This window comes from Lissotriton helveticus, chromosome 7 (genome assembly GCF_964261635.1).
Source record: "Lissotriton helveticus chromosome 7, aLisHel1.1, whole genome shotgun sequence".
Classification (NCBI taxonomy): Eukaryota; Metazoa; Chordata; class Amphibia; order Caudata; family Salamandridae; genus Lissotriton; species Lissotriton helveticus.
Window position 1 is genome coordinate 1,272,611,294 of NC_136068.1, and position 19,317 is coordinate 1,272,630,610.

General features: G+C 48.5%; 1 protein-coding gene across 1 annotated transcript in view; it reads left to right on the forward strand.

The window, feature by feature from the left end:
* LOC144770174 (proton channel OTOP2-like) overlaps positions 1-16,281 on the forward strand; it is a 253,371-nt gene extending 237,090 nt beyond the window's left edge. The window contains exon 7 of the mRNA XM_078654480.1: positions 11,861-16,281. Coding sequence (XP_078510606.1) covers positions 11,861-12,031 — 171 coding nt within the window. The 3' untranslated portion in view covers positions 12,032-16,281. The remainder of the gene's footprint in view (positions 1-11,860) is intronic.
* Positions 16,282-19,317: the final 3,036 nt, after the last annotated feature.

Below are 19,317 nucleotides of genomic sequence, written 5' to 3' on the forward strand. Positions count from 1 at the left end.
AATAGCCGACGACATGGACCCTCGTAAATACTTGTTGTTCGACTCCAGGTGGGGGATATATTTCAGTTGCTGATTCTCTTCTTCGATTATTATCTTCTCTCCCCTCTATGATCGTTCTTCCTACCACTCTTGTATTACTGTTCTCCTAAACTCCTCTATTGAGGCCAGGTGCTCCCTTCTAGGGGTGGTATACTGCTAAATCCTCGCTCGGGTAACTGTGTGGCGTTAAATATTCTTAGCCTCAATGTTCAAGGCCTTAATGCTCCGTCTAAATGCTTAGGACACCTTTCATACCTTAGGGACACCAGATGTGACATCTGCATGCTACAAGAAACCCACCTACTCCAGGGCGATTGGCGACGTCTGCGCTCTCAGTGCTTTGAGTGCCAGTTATTTTCCTCTGGGGGGTCTAAAAAAGCAGGGGTCTCCATTCCGATCGCCCCTAGGTTCCCGGGATGGGTGGAGAAGGTTTTCCTAGACATACCAGGTACATTATTAGCTTTGCAGGTCTCTTTCTATGGCATTAGATGCACCCTGGCCACAATCTACGCCCGTAACGAAGGCCAGAAACACTTTATTAGGGACTCCCTAAGCCAATTTATGACCACCTCAGACAAAGATATACTAGTGGGGGATGGGGGAATTTTAATATTGTGACGGACACACAGAGGGACCGGACTACCCCCAAGGTGGGGCAGGCGGGGGCTCAACGCGGGCACTAGGCATTGGCTGGAGGAGGCGGGTTTAGCCGATGTTTTGCCACATATACATCCTACATCCTACATCTCTAGAATACACCTTTTTCTCAGATACACACACCAAACATATGCCCGCAGCGATTACTTTCTTACCACACCTGGAATTACTCATGACGCTCAGTGGACATCGGGGTGGCAGCCCTGTCTGACCACTCACCCATCAGGTTGCATCTTGAATTAAAGGGGCAGGGCGGGTTACACCAACCTGGCGCCTCAACATGAAAGTTCTCACATATGACCAAATAAGATTAGACACCCTGGCAGCTTCAACTACTTTCCTGGATATTAACGACACACCCGCGATCACTCCAGCCATCCTACGGGAGACACTTAAGGTGGTGATTAGGGGCCACTTCATCGCAATAGCCACGGTCCATAACAGGGATGTGTGGACTAAACGTCGCCAATTAGAAATGCAGGTTAAGGACCTTGAGCCCAAACATGTGTGCTCGGGCTCTGCTGCAGCTCGCCGCCAGCTAACAACCGCCCGGAGACAACTCTGGGAGATTGACATGGGTAAAGAAGACTATGCACTAGTTCGCATCTGTCAAAAATACTATGTTGGTGGCAACAAGGCAGGGTGGAAGATTGCGCACCGCCTCCAAGCTCAGGACATCGAGAGGAGATTCCCTGAAATACGGGTAGCAGATGGTGCCCCCCTTCAACAAGATGCGGATATAGCGGATGCTTTTTGAGCATTCTATGAATCTCTCTACACAGCAGAGCCCCTACTGGGCTCGGATGCGCAGGCATACCTGTCTCACGCTGAAGCCGGTGTGACCATGTTTTCTGGCTTGGATGAGGCTATCACCACCCAAGCGGTCTTAATGACCATCCAGAAGCTGTAGACTAACAAGGCACCAAGCCCAGATGGCTATAGTGCTGACTTCTACAGGGCTTTCGCCCCGCAACTCACCCACGTTTGGCCTGCTTGTTCATCACTTTCAGCGACATAGGCACGTTACCTGACTCCATGTGCTTAGCCACAATCACGGTGATCTCAAAAACCGGTAAAGACCCTAAATGCTGTGCTACCTAATGCCCAATCTCGCTCCTGAACACTGATGCAAAAATCTTTACCAGCGTACTCGCCCACAGACTAGCCCCCTGTGTACAAGGCCATTTAGACATCCATCAGGCTGGGTCTGTTCCGGAGCGGGGGTGGAGTGATAACACAAAGCGATTGTGCCATCTGTTGGACAAGGTGCGGCGTACTCAGACACCAGCCAATCTGCTTTCCGTTAATGCAGGCAGGGCCTCTGATCAAGTGTATTGGCCTTTTCTGCACAGTGTCCTGCAGAGAGTAGGCATTGGTGCTCATTTTGTAAATGGGTCTGGTCGGGCTACCACGCTCCTCAAGCTTGTGTGCAGGTAAATGGAGTGAAATCCACCCCTTTCCCCATTATGCACGGAACCCGACAGAGTTGCCCCGTATCACTTGCCTTTTGCACTCTATATGGAGCATCTAGCAGAGCGTATATGGAATAACTCCAATACTGCAGGCATATGGATGCCCAGGTGAGAGCACAAGATCATGCTCTATGCAGACGATTTCCTTTTGACCCTTACGGATCCCGAACAGTCCTTAACAGCCGTAGTGACTAAGCTGACTGCATTCAGTTACTCCTCCGGATTTAAGGCCAACCTGCAAAAGTCATTAGCCCTTGGTATAATCATCCCAGTGCTGGAGGAGGCTGGATTGGCACCCTCATGCCTTTTTAGTGGGCAGAGAATAGGATCCCATATCTGGGGCTTCAGATCCACTCCACACTCCTGGCTACAGTGGCCCAGAACAATGCCCTCCTCCTGACCATCACACGTTCAACTCTCGCCACTTGGAGAACCCATAACCTATCTTGGCTAGGGCGCATAGCAGCCATCAAAATGACACTATTAACTAAGCTCCTCTATGTGATGCAAACTCTCCCGCTCCAACCCCCGACACTCTTGGATAAACTGCAAACCCTTATCTGGGATTTTATCTGGGCAGGGCAAACGCGCTAGGATGCTAAGACCAGTGCCTTATACAGCGCCAGCGGTACAAAAGGGGGTGGTGATGGACGGAGCATCTGAATCAATCAAACACTCACACCCAGTCAAAAGATATGGGTTGAATCCATCACCGTTCTTTAGCCCACTCTGCCACCCCAGTTCAGACATGGCTATATGCAAATCAGTCTGACCCTGTGCCTCATGGGAACAGTCCAGCCTGAACTGCCAAGCCATGTCTTCCCTGGACCGGAAACAAGCTTCCGAGGACCGGTTTCTGGCATTCCAGCCGTCTTCAGCCCGGCTTGCTTGAATCCAGTGGCAAAGTGAGCAAGGGACTCACGTCTGAGCATACCCTGCCACACTCATGGCGGCCAAAACCGGTACAAAAGGGGGTGGTGATGGACGGAGCATCTGAATCAATCAAACACTCACACCCAGTCAAAAGATCTGGGTTGAATCCATCACAGTTCTTTAGCCCACTCTGCCACCCCAGTTCAGACATGGCTATATACAAATCAGTCTGACCCTGTGCCTCATGGGAACAGTCCAGCCCAAACTGCCAAGCCATGTCTTCCCTGGACCGGAAACAAGCTTCCGAGGACCGGTTTATGGCATTCCAGCCGTCTTCAGCCCGGCTTGCTTGAATCCAGTGGCAAAGTGAGCAAGGGACTCACGTCTGAGCATACCCTGCCACACTCATGGCGGCCAAAAGCGGTACAAAAGGGGGTGGTGATGGACGGAGCATCTGAATCAATCAAACACTCACACCCAGTCAAAAGATCTGGGTTGAATCCATCACCGTTCTTTAGCCCACTTTGCCACCCCAGTTTAGACATGGCTATATGCAAATCAGTCTGACCCTGTGCCTCATGGGAACAGTCCAGCCCGAACTGCCAAGCCATGTCTTCCCTGGACCGGAAACAAGCTTCCGAGGACCGGTTTCTGGCATTCCAGCCGTCTTCAGCCCGGCTTGCTTGAATCCAGTGGCGAAGTGAGCAAGGGACTCACGTCTGAGCATACCCTGCCACACTCATGGCGGCCAAAAGCGATACAAAAGGGGGTGGTGATGGACGGAGCATCTGAATCAATCAAACACTCACACCCAGTCAAAAGATCTGTGTTGAATCCATCACCGTTCTTTAGCCCACTCTGCCACCCCAGTTCAGACATGGCTATATGCAAATCAGTCTGACCCTGTGCCTCATGGGAACAGTCCAGCCCGAACTGCCAAGCCATGTCTTCCCTGGACCAGAAACAAGCTCCCGAGGACCGGTTTCTGGCATTCCAGCCGTCTTCAGCCCGGCTTGCTTGAATCCAGTGGCGAAGTGAGCAAGGGACTCACGTCTGAGCATACCCTGACACACTCATGGCGGCCAAAAGCGGTACAAAAGGGGGTGGTGATGGACGGAGCATCTGAATCAATCAAACACTCACACCCAGTCAAAAGATCTGGGTTGAATCCATCACCGTTCTTTAGCCCACTCTGCCACCCCAGTTCAGACATGGCTATATGCAAATCAGTCTGACCCTGTGCCTCATGGGAACAGTCCAGCCCGAACTGCCAAGCCATGTCTTCCCTGGACCGGAAACAAGCTTCTGAGGACCGGTTTCTGGCATTCCAGCCGTCTTCAGCCCGGCTTGCTTGAATCCAGTGGCAAAGTGAGCAAGGGACTCACGACTGAGCATACCCTGCCACACTCATGGCGGCCAAAAGCGGTACAAAAGGGGGTGGTGATGGACGGAGCATCTGAATCAATCAAACACTAAGACCAGTGCCTTATACAGCGCCAGTACACTCCGAGATGGAGTAACAGTGCACTTTACAAGTATACTTACTTTACTTTACTTTACTTCTTGCCATTACAAATGGGAGAATTGGGGATCCTGAACCTTTGCTGCTACTATCAATCAGCGCAATTATGCTACATGGTGGAGTGGTCTCGAACGGAGTAGCATTGGTGTTTTGTGGACCAGGCATTGCGGACATACACATTTGGAAAGTACCTTGGCTTCCAAAAACTCACAGGCCGCCAGTGTCTAAGTTTCAACGGTGATCCGAGACACTATTAGGGTCTGGGACCACGTTCAGCTGTGACATGGGCTCTTGCCACTATCCCCTCAGACTCTCCTGATAGACAATCCAGATTTCCCCCCCAACGGCCACTGGTGTGGCATATATGGCCTGGCAGGAAGCCAATTGCAAACGTATTGGGGATTTAATTGACTCACATGGCCTCATGGACTTTCCCACGCTCCAAGCCTCTTATGTCCTCACAGAGGCTTCATGCTGGCAGTACTTGGCAGTAGCTCACAGGGTGACAAAACCCTGAATCTGGCAGCATGCCAGGAGAGTGTTGGTACCGTTAGAAAAATGGCTGCTCACGAGACACACAGATAAGAAAATACTCTCTGACCTCTACATCTTTTTAAATGCAACACAGTTCCGCTAAAATCACTAGGGCGCGCCAGATAGGAAAAGGAATGTGAGAGATCCTTCACTGACAAGGAGTAGTATGACATTCTGCTCCACGCCCAGGCATCTGCTTTAAACGCCCCCAGTAAATAAATGCTCCTGAAAATTGCACACTACTAGTACCTCACACTGGCTAAAATGGCCACATGGACTTGGCCGGGGATGACCGCTGCTGGCGACACTGTGGCCAACAGGGCACACTCACTCACTCACCTTTAATGGCAATGCCCCAAGTTGCAACCCTTCGGGGAAGGGGTCCTAGATGCAATAAATACCATATATACAACGGATATTCCAAGATTTTCAAACTATGTATCATTCAAGTTCAAGTTCAAGTTCATGCATTTATAAAGCGCACTACTCACCCAGAGGGTCTCAAGGCGCTGGAGGGAGGGGTTTACTGTTTATCGAATAGCCATGTTTTCAGTTCTTTTCTGAAGGAGATGTGATTCTGAGTAAGGCGGAGGTGGGTGGGGAGTGAGTTCCAGGTCTTGGCAGCCAGGAAGGAGAAGGATCTGCCACCCATGGTGGTTTTTCGGATGCGCGGGACTGCGGCGAGGGCTTGATTGGATGATCTTAGTTGGCAGATGGGATTGTAGAAGGACAGTCGGGTGTTGAGGCATTCGGGTCCTAGCTTATAGAGGGCCTTGTGTGCGTGGGTAAGAAGGCGAAAGGTAATTCTTTTGTTGACGGGAAGCCAGTGGAGGTTTTTTAAGTGACCGGAGATGTGCTCTCGGCGTGGGATGTCTAATATGAGTCTCGCTGATGCGTTTTGGATGCGCTGGAGCTTTTTCTGCAATTTTGTTGTAATTCCGGCGTAGAGTGTGTTGCCATAGTCCAGTCGACTCGTGACCAGTGCATGGGTAACAGTCTTTCTTGTTTCGAGGGGGATCCAGCGGAAGATCTTTTTGAGAATGCGGAGGACGTTGAAGCAGGAGGACGATACGGCGTTGACTTGTCTGGACATTGAGAGGGAGGAGTCTAGAATGAAGCCAAGGTTATGTGCATGGTCTGTGGGTGTGGGCGCAGATCCCAAAGCGGAAGGCCACCAGGAGTTGTCCCAAGCTGAGGGGGAGGATCCTAGGATGAGCACCTCCGTTTTGTCAGAGTTGAGTTTTAAGCGGCTCTGTTTCATCCATTCGGCTACTTCTTTCATACCTTCGTGAAGGTTGTTTTTGGCGGTGTTGGGGTCTTTGGTGAGGGAAAGGATTAGCTGGGTGTCGTCGGCGTAGGAGATGATGTTGAGATTGTGTTGACGTGCGATGGAGGCGAGGGGACTCATGTAGACGTTGAAGAGGGTGAGACTGAGTGAGGAGCCTTGAGGTACGCCGCAGATGACTTCGGTGGGCTCTGAGTAGAAAGGGGGGAGTCGGACTCTCTGGGTTCTCCCGGCTAGGAACGAGATGATCCAGTCCAAGGCTTTTCCTTGTATGCCGATGTTGTTGAGGCGTTGTATGAGGGTGTTGTGACAGACCGTGTCGAAGGCGGCGGAGAGGTCGAGTAGAATGAGGGCCACTGTTTCACCGTTGTCCAGGAGTGTTCGGATGTTGTCGGTCGCCGCAATGAGGGCGGTTTCGGTGCTGTGTTTGGCTCGAAAGCCGTTCTGTGAGGGATCTAGGGAGTTGTTGGATTCAAGGAAGGCTGCAAGTTGGCTATTGACGGCTTTCTCGATGACTTTGGCCGGGAAAGGGAGGAGGGAAATGGGTCGGTAATTTTTCAGTTCTGAGGGGTCTGCTGTTGGTTTTTTCAGAAGGGCGCTGAGTTCGGCGTGTTTCCATATTTCTGGAAAGGTGGCGGAGTTGAAGGAGCAGTTGATGACATCGCGGAGTTGGGGAGCGATGATGGAGTCAGCTTTGTTGAAGATGTAGTGGGGACAGGGGTCAGAAGGTGAGCCAGAGTGGATTGAGTTCATGAGGCGAATGGTGTCTTCAATGGTGATAGGGTTCCAGGAGTTGAGGTAGTTAGTTGGAGGGGTGGGATCTGAAGGGGGTGGGGTGAGTTGGTCATTGGGAGTATTCTTGAAGCTGTTGTGGATGTCGGCAATTTTGTTGTAGAAGAAGGAGGATAGCGCATCGCAGAGGTCTTGGGAGTTAGTGATGTCGTTGGATGCTGCGGGGGGGTTGGTGAATTCTTTGACGATGTTGAAGAGTTCCTTGCTGTTATGAGAATTGTTGTCGAGACGGTCCTTTAATGCTGATTTCTTGGCGGATCGAATCAGTTGGTGGTGTTTGCGGGTTGCTGTCTTGAGGGAGGCCATGTTGTCTGAGGTTTGTTCTTTTCTCCAATTCTTCTCCAGGGTGCGGCATGTCTTCTTGGATTTTTGTAGGTCGTCATTGAACCAGGGAGCTTTTTTGCTGGATGATTTCGACTGGTGTTTTTTCAGGGGTGCTAGTTCGTCCGCACTGTGGGTAATTCAATGCCTGAGGTTGGTGGCCGCTAGGTCTGGGTCCGTTGCTAGGGTGGGAGTGTTTTGGCTGAGTGATGTGAGGAGTTGGTCGGTGGTGATTTTGTTCCATTTTCTTCGGGGAATGGGTTATGGACGGTTGTGGGTCAGGGTTGTTTTGTAGCTGAAGTGAACACAGCTGTGATCCGTCCAGTGGAGAGCTGTAGTGTGATCGAAGGAGATGTGCTTGCTGGAGGTGAAGATAGGGTCGAGCGTGTGTCCGGCTATGTGAGTGGGGGTGTCAACAAGTTGTTTGAGTCCGAGATTGGACAGGTTGTCCAGAAGGGTGGTGGTGTTGTTGTCGAGAATGTTGTCAAGGTGGTAGTTGAGGTCTCCTAGAAGAATGTAGTTCTCGGAGGCGAGGGCGTGCGGGCTGACGAAGTCAGTGATGTCGTCGCTGAATTGAGATCGGGTGCCTGGGGGCCTGTAAATGAGGGTTCCTCTAAGTGTGGTCCTGGGGTCGGTGTGGATCTGAAAGTGGAGGTGTTCGGCGGTTGCAAGATTGTCGTCAGAGCTGGATGTAATTTTGATGGTGTTTCTATGGACGATGGCGTTGCCTCCTCCAGTTTGATCGGTGCGGTCTTTTCGAATGATCTTGTAAGTGTCCGGTATGGCTATGGCGATGTCGGGGGCAGAAGAAGCATTCATCCATGTTTCAGTAAGGAAGGCTATGTCAGGTGACGCAGTGTCGATTAGGTCCCAGAGTTCAGTTGCATGTCTGTGGACCGAGCGGGTGTTCAGTAGGATGCATTTCAAGTCGTTGGGTTCGGAGCTGTGCGTGGAGGAAGTGTGTTTGGTGAGGGTCCTGAAGCAGTTGAACTTGCAGGAGAGGCAGTCGAATGGGCCGTGGGTACGTCCTGGGGTAGCTTCGCAGCAAAGTGGGGTGCGTCCGGGGTTGAGGGCGAGGAGAGTAGCGGCATCATAAGTTACTCTGGGGGGTTGGGGGCGGCATAGAGCAGGGGGACGGGCGCTGGGCGCGGTCCAGGCACGGACGGGCGTAGACGGGCTTACCTTTGGCGCACCTTCGGCGCGGCCGCAGCGCGTGGACGCTGCGCGTTGGGACATCTGGCATTTAATGGATGGTGGAGGGGGCGGAGCGTGGGAGGGTCAGCAGCTGGGAGGCGGTAGCGGGGAGGAGGGGCGTGCCTGGGAACAACAAGACAGAACAAAATGGAGGTCAAAGGGGAGGCGAGGTAGGGGCAGCAAATCGCCTGTGGCACCGAGAGTGCAATCGAACTACTTGCAGTTGCTGGTAAAAGTAAACACACAAAGTTGCGTACACAATGCACTGTGCACAAAGCAGGGCGGGCGGCGCTACAATTCCATGCGCTATGATAACAATACAATTACAATGCGGAGCCTACGTTATGTTTATCAGCTTCTAAAATATCAATACGCTAATATTACAAAGCGCAGGCGATACCGTAGTGTCCAGTTAGGGGTGCGAAGTTCACCAAGGGCAGGCAGCAGCAATGGGAGAGGAGCGAGGAGGGAGCAACCGGTCAGGAACGAGTCCGGGTGGTCATATCATTGGGCCTCCCAAACCCCCTTACCTACCCTTTATGGTCTCCTCTGGTTGAAGCCATCACTCTCGCACTGGGGGCAGCCAAACACCTCCTCCTTAGCAAATGGGGCACGGAAGCTATTCTGACACATCTAGATTGGCTACACAAATTGTGGGACACAATAGGAATGGAGAAGCTAACGACAGTGGTAATTCTGTGTCTTTCCCTTTTTGACAAGATGTGGTAACCCTGCCTTACATACCTGTCTACCGAGTTTATGGAGCTTTCATACCCCCTACCGATGAGTTCTGATTTTAATACCAACATTTGCACCCAACGAACACTACATTACCTGACTGCACCCCCTAGACTTTACTGCCTAAGAGTAACAGTCCCCATCTCTCCCCCTCTCTTTCTGTCCCTCCTGGATCCTTCTGTCTTGTTAACATTCTTTATTTGACTCCAGAATGTCTATGCCTACAATCTTCCTATAGCTTAATACTTAATCCACCACCGACCAGTGGATGTAGGTGGGCAGTATTGTACTGAGTCTAATTTGAAATAATAAAAACAGATCTAAATCGTAAAAAACACACTTACCTTTTCCACCGGCCACATCCCTCCACCGCTATTGGTTTGAGCGCCGTGGATGGGAGCTCAGGTTGGGACAGGGTACATATTCCCTACCAGGCTGTCCATTGCAGCCTGGTGGGGATATGCAAAGTGAGCATGCATGTTTGGCAGGCCAAAACGGCCAGCCAAGCAGTCATTGCTCACTTAGGGGCCGATTATGATCGCGGACGGACTTGAGTCCGTCCGCGATCACCGAGGATGAGGGAACGTCCGCATGGGCTGCGGCGTTCCCTCCTGTGCTATTAGGATGTGACCGCCACCCTGGCGGTCACATCCTCTATTTGTTAACATTGCGGCGGGTGCAGCTTCAAGCTGCACCCGCAGCAATGTTAAAAATGCACGCATTGCATTTGTATGTAGAAAGTGGCAGGCACCGCGCGGTGCCTGCCGCTTTCTGCATACAAATGCAGGGGGGTACCATAGGTACCCCCCACCCCCCCCTTCACCTAGGGGGCCCGCAACGGGCCCCTGCAGTGAAGATCCGTATGCTTTTCAATGGCGGTAAACCCGCCGCGGAAAAGCATATCTTGGCAGCAATCCTAATATGGCGGACGGTGTCTGAGAGACACCGCCACCATATTAGAGCTTTTCCGCCGCGGTTGTAAGCCAACCGCGGCGGAAAAGCAGCGGACGGAAACCAGGGCCCACCAGCCATCCTAATTTGGCGGTGGGTCTTTGGTGGGTCCGCTGCGGTTTTTCCACATCGTCCGGGCCGGCGGTGGCTTCCGCCGGCCCGGAGGATGCGGAAATTCCGCAATCATAATAGGCCCCTAAGTGTGCAAAGACCACTCCTCCTCCCTGAGCCACCAGCCCCGACCCGCAGCAACCAAAAAGAAAATGATAACGTCCAGTTACTATTTATCACTCTTTTGCTGCTCCAAGAGCAGTGGAGTGACGCTCCTCCGCCTTAGCAGAGGAGCCACCAATGCTTGTAAATAAGCCGCATTGTTTTAGTTTAGCCCGAGTGAAATTTCAATTACGTTGGTGTATCTCACGTACCTTTATGCGAAATTCAGCTGTTATGCCATGTCATTTAATTATGTGCCATTCACAGCAAACATTTTTAAAAGGCGTCCTCGTGTCCAGGGATGCATTTCACACTAAACTATAGGACCAAATGCTGGTTTTGCATTTTGAATAATTAGGTGTAATTTTGCATCACTTTTCCGAAATTTTGATTATTTACGTACAGGCGAATTACACAAATTTTGCACATAGTTTTATTCTGCCCCAGAAACCTCATGTTTTTGGCCCTAGAACGTCCTGAAATGTGACCCTATATTTTCAGAGAAGTGTATATGGCAAGGGTGCTATGCCCATATGCAAAACAGTATATGTACGGTGGAATGATGTACAACTTGATGACCGGTTTAACATGTGGTACAATAATTGTCACATTTCAGCCGAACCCCTGATTCCAGCGAGACTTTTAGGACATCTTTTAAGTGTTCTTTTGGTATGTCACTGTTGTTCTGAAATACTATTCCAGATATTTCTTGCCTTTTGAATTGTTACTGTCTCTTTCAAAGTCTTCATTCCAAATCTATCCAGCAGTTACACCTTCCCTCTGTATATATTTTAGATCTCTGCATCCTTTGAGTGTGTGATGTGCTCTCTAAACTTCTTTGTTCTTGAACATCTTACTTTTTTTTATCTATGCCTCTTCCTGTAAATGCCTTCATCCCAGATCTTTTCAGAATTCCCTTCTGTTATTCCCACTCTGTAATTTGATGTTGCTTTGCTTCTTTCATTTGGAACTGGGGTGCCCATGATGACGGCATTTGTTCCTGTGGAGAGTCGCAGCCTTTCTGCGTGTATCACAATCTCTCTGGAAGTGACTGCCCTGCTGGATCTTATCCTATGTTCCATGACTGCCCATCTCAGAGCCTTTCATTTCCGGATTGTTCCTTTTGTATTGCTAGGCTATATATGAATGTTTTTATTCTAGATTGCTTCAGCCTTGGATGTGCCTTGGTTCATCTGAAAACCACTGGACTAGTTATTTCCTTTGGTCTATGTCACTACCTCTAAAAGTCCTTATTCTTCTCTTCCTTAGCTGTGGATCCTTCCAGCGTTTGGGGCCCGACTGCGGTTTGACACCCATCTGGAGTTGAAGTTCTACGGACTGCCCACGTGGGTCCTCATCACCAACATCTGCCTGCCATTTGGGATATTCTATCGGATGCACGCGGCTGCCTGCCTGGTGGAGCTCCTTCTCCTACCCTGAGAGTGATCTGGTCCCTATCCTGGAAGCTCTGACTCCTACCCTGAGAGTGTTGCCTTTTCTAAGTGAGCTCCGCCTCCTACTCGGAAACCTCTCTATCATTCAGAAAGTGCTACACCCTCCTGAGAACTCTGTCAGCTATTCCAAGAGAGCTCTGCCTCGTTCTTTGAGAGGACTTTTTCTCCTTAAGCTACTGAGCTCTTCCCTATCCTCTAAGTGCTTCATTACTCACCCAGGGAAAGCACAGAATCATAACCTGTAACCTCCCTTATTACCTAGGGTGTGCTGGAAACCGGATAGCATTGCCTATAATCATGTGAGAACTTGGTGTCTCAACCACGCAAACACTCGTCCTCCTACCCTGCAGAAGCACGTTTGTATGCTCCTAGGGGCTTTTTTCTAGGTGCTACTACCCTAATGTAGGGGAGCTTGTGAGGTGTTGTTAAGGCTGGTACCCAGAGGGTGCTTCATATTAAGGTTTAAACGACCTAGTGGTGGATAGAGCAAATGTTATTAGGTACCCAATGGTAGAAATAAAAGGGAGCGTGCATTAATGTAACCTTAATCCTTTTACTTATACTTTTGCCCACTGCAACTAGGCCCTACACCTTAAAACCCATAGGTGCTCATCAGGAAGGACCCATTCAGGCACCATCCTTAAAAAACATCTCACAATATCCCCAGACACGGGTAGTAGCTTTCGTCTGGATCATCTTTGACTGGTTCAAGGACGGGCCCAATCATGAAACATGCCACATATTAGGCGGGTGAGGGCATTGAGTCCTGAAAATGACCATACTTGTGTGATACTTTTGACAATTTATTATGTTTTTTACACCCTACCAAGAAGTACTTCCAGTGTCATACATGAATGGGAGGACGTTCGTATTTGCCTCTTGTTTCCTCCTCCTACGTCCTTTGTGATATAATTATTAAGAAACTTGGTTCAGACTTACTCTTTGGACCATAATGGAACACCTTTGCCTTCAAGGCTATTTTAGGAAGCATTTTGACTATAATGATGGAAGATGGGATTCAACATGATAAAAAACACACCAACAAGTGTAAACTCCCTGCACAGATACAATACAGCTTCAAATGCCATGTGGATGGCCTGCGTATTGTATAATTCATTATGATCGATCTCCCCCAAAGTAAGGCAAAGGTGATGTTAAGGAATGTAGCAGTCACAAAATCGGAGAACTCTTGGACTCCACGGATCACATTTGTTTTGTCACTTCAGTCTTTGCTGGGGTAAAACCACACCTTTGACAGTGTTTACCTTGTATGAATGTTAAAAGACAACAAATGTGCTCAACATTGCTCCAATCCATTAACAACCCGAAACATCCCAAGATCATGATTCAACACCTAACTGATGACATGACTTATTTTGCCATTAGTACTAGAACAGTCAGGATAGCTGAATAGTGTAAGGCAATAAACGATGGATCAGAGAGGTTAAAAACATAGGTCTGTCACCCAGGTGCAGTCAGTTCACTGCCTGTTCATTTGAGGTTCTACCATTAAAATAATTTATTTTATTTAGCGAAAACTTCCCTGTTGTGGGGCAATCAATGATAGGCACATAGACTTAAATTAGTTTGTTTTATTTACGATACTAATTGTTGCCTTAATTTCATGTTTTAACCAATGCTATCCCCTCCTCTCCTCATATTGCTTCTTGTGTGGTTCATCCTTTCTCACAGAAAAGTGAATAATCATTTTGTTTTTGTTTATATACAATTTTCACTAAATATGTATGTTGTTCAGAAGAACCGTACGTTTTGTATTTTTACCCCCGTTCTTGATCTCCTTATCTGAAACTCAAACACAAAATCGCATTTACTGATATAAAACATTGATTTTCTTTGTTGGCATACTTTTAGAGAATACAGACACAATGCAAAACAAAATAATTCAACATAGATCTTTAAGTCACCTATAAACCATGCATGCAACATTGGCGCTTTAACAGTAGACATACCTCTTTGATATGGAAGCTAAGTAACTTCTAAAGGGCTGAGTCATAAAATGCATACTCTGTAGATAAGAATTTTGGGGTGACAATTGTAGACACCTGAGAGATAATGCAAGCAGATCTTAGATGGTCCCAATGACAATAAAAGATAACAAAATTAATAAATACTTCGCTTCAAAAGAAGAATGCTCCTCATAAAATTACAAAACTAACTTAGATGTTAGCCAGTATGGATTGCCTCACAACTTAAGTACTAACTTCTAGATGGAGCTCTAGTAAACCGATGAGTAACGGAAACAATAGAGATTTACTTGAAAATTAAATTCAGTGGTAGAAGTGGTCTGTACAGCATTTGAAGATTTATTAATAAAACCACAAGTGACAAAACATCATATCCAAAGTTTATAAGTATTACTCCTTGTGAGAAGGTGGGCTGGTATATGCTGTCCACTAATTAAATTGGGCACCTTGTACCAGTCCACACGACCCTTATGATGTATGAGGTCAAAGATAACCTTTATTGACAGCTATCCTAGTGGTAGCTTTGGAGAGCAGCCTTCAGGCTTGATCTTGAAGGAATGTAAAGCAGCTTGTTTTACCAGAATATCACCTCCTAAATGGAATGAGAACCACACAGTAGTTATATAAGAATAAGCATAGATTAATATGACTATCTCTACTAATTTCTACAGTAGATTAGAACATAAAGCACACAATACTGAATCAATAGAACATTGGTAAATAGCACAATACGAAGTGGGCTCCAGGGGGAGACCGAACCATATACTAAAAAAATGGTATAACAATCACGACTTCAATAGACACAGTGCCTAGAGCACGTAGAATAGCTGGGACCCCAAGGAACCACCCAGAGGAGTGACACAGGGGGCCCACGGAGGGCGGGTGGAGTGAGGAAACACAGACGCGTGCTCCGTACAGCTCTATGGGAAAGTCGCAGTTGGAAAATTACAAGTTAAGGACATTTTTAAGAGGACTTCAAGCAAACTCTTTGGAACATTGGAGGTTCTACCACCAGTGAGTGCCGAGGTACCTGTGTTACCTATCCCAGAGGAGCCGGGTGCATAGGTGTCAAGTGGTGTCGGAAACCTTTATCGTTTTCAATGGAGAGCTGCAAAGAAGTACTACTGCCAGGAAGGCAAAGAGTGTCCAGTGGAATCCAAGCCTGGATTCAAGATGAGAGGAACCTTAAAGCAGAGGGGACAGAGTCTGGGTCACTTCTGGTGACCAGGGGCTCGGTAGTCGAATGCCCACCGATGTCGGGTGCTTTAAGTGAGAAGAAGGGCTGTTTGACTCTGCAGCCACGGGGAGCAGGAGATGTTTAGGACATCCCAAATCCAGAGGTGAGCTGTCCCACGAAGGTTATCGAGAGGTGAGTGGTTGATGTCCAGCTGGAGCACCAACAAGCGTTGGCAGCTGCAACCCTCGCGGTCAGAGGAAACAGGTTGCGGTGTGGACCAGCAAGGTCCAGGGGACTCTCCAAGCAATGGAGAGTCAGGGCACGTCTAGAGCAACAAGGTAAGCCCAAGAATTCACTAAGTGACCCTGGTTAGGACCCACAGGCCAGGGATCACGAGGAGACCTCAAGCAACTAAGCAAAGGACCAGCCCACAGGACACTCGTGGAGTGGAGGCTGGAAATCTTCAGTGCAAATACTGCTCGGGTTCAGGACTACACGGAGTCCAAAGTACAGACTCAGGAATCCTCACTAATCATATGCAACTGCAAAAGTATGCAGTGCACAGGGGTTCAGGTTGCACGGTCCCCACAAGAGATACTGGTCTCAGAATCGCTGGGAACCCACCTCCTGTGTTGCTGAAATCTTTGGAATCCTCAGGAGCTCGGGAGAAGCAAACTGGGTACATGCATTTAGGTGTCTGCTTTTGCAGTGGAGTAACTCCTTTACTCCAAGGGAGATTCTTCAGTCGTGCAGCATTGTGCTGGCAGTCAAAGTTCTTGGTTTCTTCTTAGCAGAATCTTGTCCAGGTAAAATCTAAAGTCCTGCAGCCAGGTAACCCACTTTATACCCATCGGAAGGGGTTGGAAAGATTCTGTGAACCCTCCTACGGGAGGACAGAGGGTTGGCTACACCCATGTCCTTTGTCCAGTTTTGTGTCAGATCAGGAGCCAATGGCTACCACAACTGGTTTCAGCTGGACTATGCACAGGGACACCAAATGTGCCACCAGTGCAGACTTTCTGGCACTCAGAGAGTGCACCCATCAAGCCCCAATACACTAAATCCTGTCTGGGAAGTGGCCTATTGTCATGCCTTCCCCTGCGCGAGCTTGGCTCAGCAGCAGGAGGGCAGACTCGTGTCTGTGGCTAGCAGCATCCATTTTGTGCTGCCCAGGTCGAGAAAGCTGGTACCGGGTAACATGGTGGTTCTAGAAGGGAGGAATCATACCTCCCACACCAGTTACTGGTGTGGTGGTATGATTCCAAAGTGTTTGACACCAAACACAACATATTTCTAAGCAGCCATTTTAAAGTTAGCATTTACAGCGAGGTTATAATGCACTTAAGCATATATGTCTGGTTGCATCATAGACAACCCCGGAGAATGGACTCCGAAGGCTGCAGAGGGGCTCTGCTCATTCAGGGGCACCCTCTCACGTAAAACGAAGCACCCTGCCTTCAGGATTGATAAGGCCTGCCATAGGGGTGACTGATAGGTATTTAAGTGTAGTGCTTTAGAGAGATATAGTGAACCTATATCTCAGTAAGTGGTGCAAGCACCATCTTACACAGTTTGCAGTAGCAGGCCTGTCGTGGCAATTTGGATGCCCTCTTATTGGTGGCATATTACTCGCTGCAGCCCATGAGAGGCCTCTGGGGTACCTTTGCCCTGGGTACATGGTGTACCATATACTAGTGACTGATAAGGGTTCCCCATAATCCAATATGAAGTGTACCTAAAGTACATGCATTGCAATGTATAGGAGAAAGAAGGTAGACTGGGGTCCTGGATAGCAGGATCCCAGTCAGACTAAGCCAAAAACAGTGACAAAATCAAAAAGTGCGGGTAAACATAAGAAACAGATACTACTTTCCTACACTCCTGAACTTACTTTTTTCTCATGTTTGTACATCTCCAGGAACATAGACAAGGCCTAGACTAAAATAATACATTTGCAGACTGCACACACACATACAGAAGATGCTGGAGATTAAAAACCTGGCTGAGAGTTTTGTTGGATGATGTTTTGTCCACCGTTGCTGTGGAGTAAAGTCCTCTCTAATTCACAAGTGTTGTTATTTTGTTGGTGTTTTATATTAGGACACCACAGCTGTGCACCACAGACAGTACAAGAACCTTAATGGCACAGCTAAGTTTTAGGAGAGTGTGAACACTGTATCACATATTTAGGTCCTCTGACGAACTGGTGATAGAAAATATACTGGATTTAGAGTATGCACCATGGCAGCGAAAGTGTCACCACCTTAGTGGCTGTCTCTGGCTATATTGGCATGGGATGTGCATTATAATGAGAAAAAGTCTGTGTCAATGGCTGGACACTAAGAAAGCCCGGGAAGTCTTCTTCATGATTGGCCAAGGAAAGTGTGAATCCTTCCAGTAGCCAAGTGTCACTTTGCGCAGAATAGTTCCCCATAAAGGTATTAAATGTCGCCTTTAGGTGTCCCAATTAGAGGATGCAGAATCATACCAGCAGACGAAGGCATGCTTAGTCAAGAGATTTGGTCTGACTCCCGAGCAGTACAGGGTGAAGTTTAGAGGCACCCAGAAATTGAGTTCAAACTCTAGCTTAAAAAATGTTTTGAAAATGCAATAATTTTCCCCCAAACATCAGCTTATGAGTTTTGAAAATATACACATTTTTGTCTTGAATACATTCTTTTGAATTTTGGTATACATATAATAATTCAACCAAGCAAAACCATCTATATTAGTAGGCTGGTCTGCACACAGGAGGGCTACTCACAGGTAGCTACTAGTAACTCATGAGTTACTTGTTGGAGACCCCTGTTCCAGACTCTTGAAGTGAGTTTGAGACACGTTGGGACCCCTTGAGGAACTTCAGGAAGAAGTTCAAGAAGTTTGGATAACTTTGGAGCAACTCTGTAAAAAAGCTCCATAGAGGGACCGACTCAACCTGGCCAGCCAAGCCGCCTGCCTTCAACCGCGAGCTGGCCAGGCCATCCAGGTTTGTCCCGCTAAAAGCTCCGTAGGTCCCACTTCCAGAGTTTGACCGGGAGTAGAAGAAATCCAAGGCCGGAGAACCCGCACCGAATCCGGCCTGGTGAAGAACATTGAGGGACCCCGCGGGAAAAAGCTCTGCAAAAGTTTCTAAGTCCGAACGAAGAAAAGGTGACCGGGGGCAACTGCGAAAGCCAAGCCTGCCACATTGACACTGGTGACAGCCTACCTGTCAAAAATAAACTGTACAGGTTGTCTGACCATGTCAGAGCCAGCATTAAAGCTGAGGTTGCTAAGATGCTAGAATTGGGGGTAATTGAACCGTCTGAGAGTCCATGGTCCACTCCAGTGGTTCTGGTACCTAAACCTAATCCTCAGGGGGGACCCAAGGAGTTAAGGTTCTGTGTGGACCACAGAGGACTCAATTCAGTCACAAAGACTGACGCTTACCCTATACCTAGAGCTGATAAGCTCATTGATAGGTTAGGGGCAGCTAAGCACCTAAGTACTTTTGCTTTGACTTCAGGTTACTGACAGATTGCCCTCACTGATTGAGCAAAGGAGAGGTCATCATTCTCCACACCAGAGGGACATTATCAGTTCAAGGTAATGCCCTTTGGCTTAAAGATTGCACCTGCCACCATCCATGGGTTGGTGAAGAGGGTCTTGTCTGGGTAGGAACAGTTCAGTGCAGCTTACCTGGATGATATAGCTGTATACCGTTAAACCTGGAGGGATCACTTAAGCCACCTAAGGGAAGTGCTTCTGGCCATGCAGCAGGCAGGCCTGACTATTAAGGCAAGTAAGTGACAAATAGGGCAGAGTTATGTGGTGTACCTGGGCCACCTGGTAGGTGGGGGCCATGAACAGCCTCTCCAAGCGTAAACCCAAACTATCTTGGATTGGACAGCTCGTGTTACCCAGACTCAGGTCAGGGCATTCCTTGGACTGACAGGGTACTATAGAAGGGTTGTTTAAAATTATGGGACCATTGTGGGGCCCCTAACAGAACTCACTTCTAAAAAGAGGCCCAAGAAGGTGAATTGGATCCCAGAGTGTCAGAAGGCTTTTGACACTCTGAAAGTTGCTATGTGTTCAGCACTAGTGCTGCTGGCCTCCGACTACACAAAA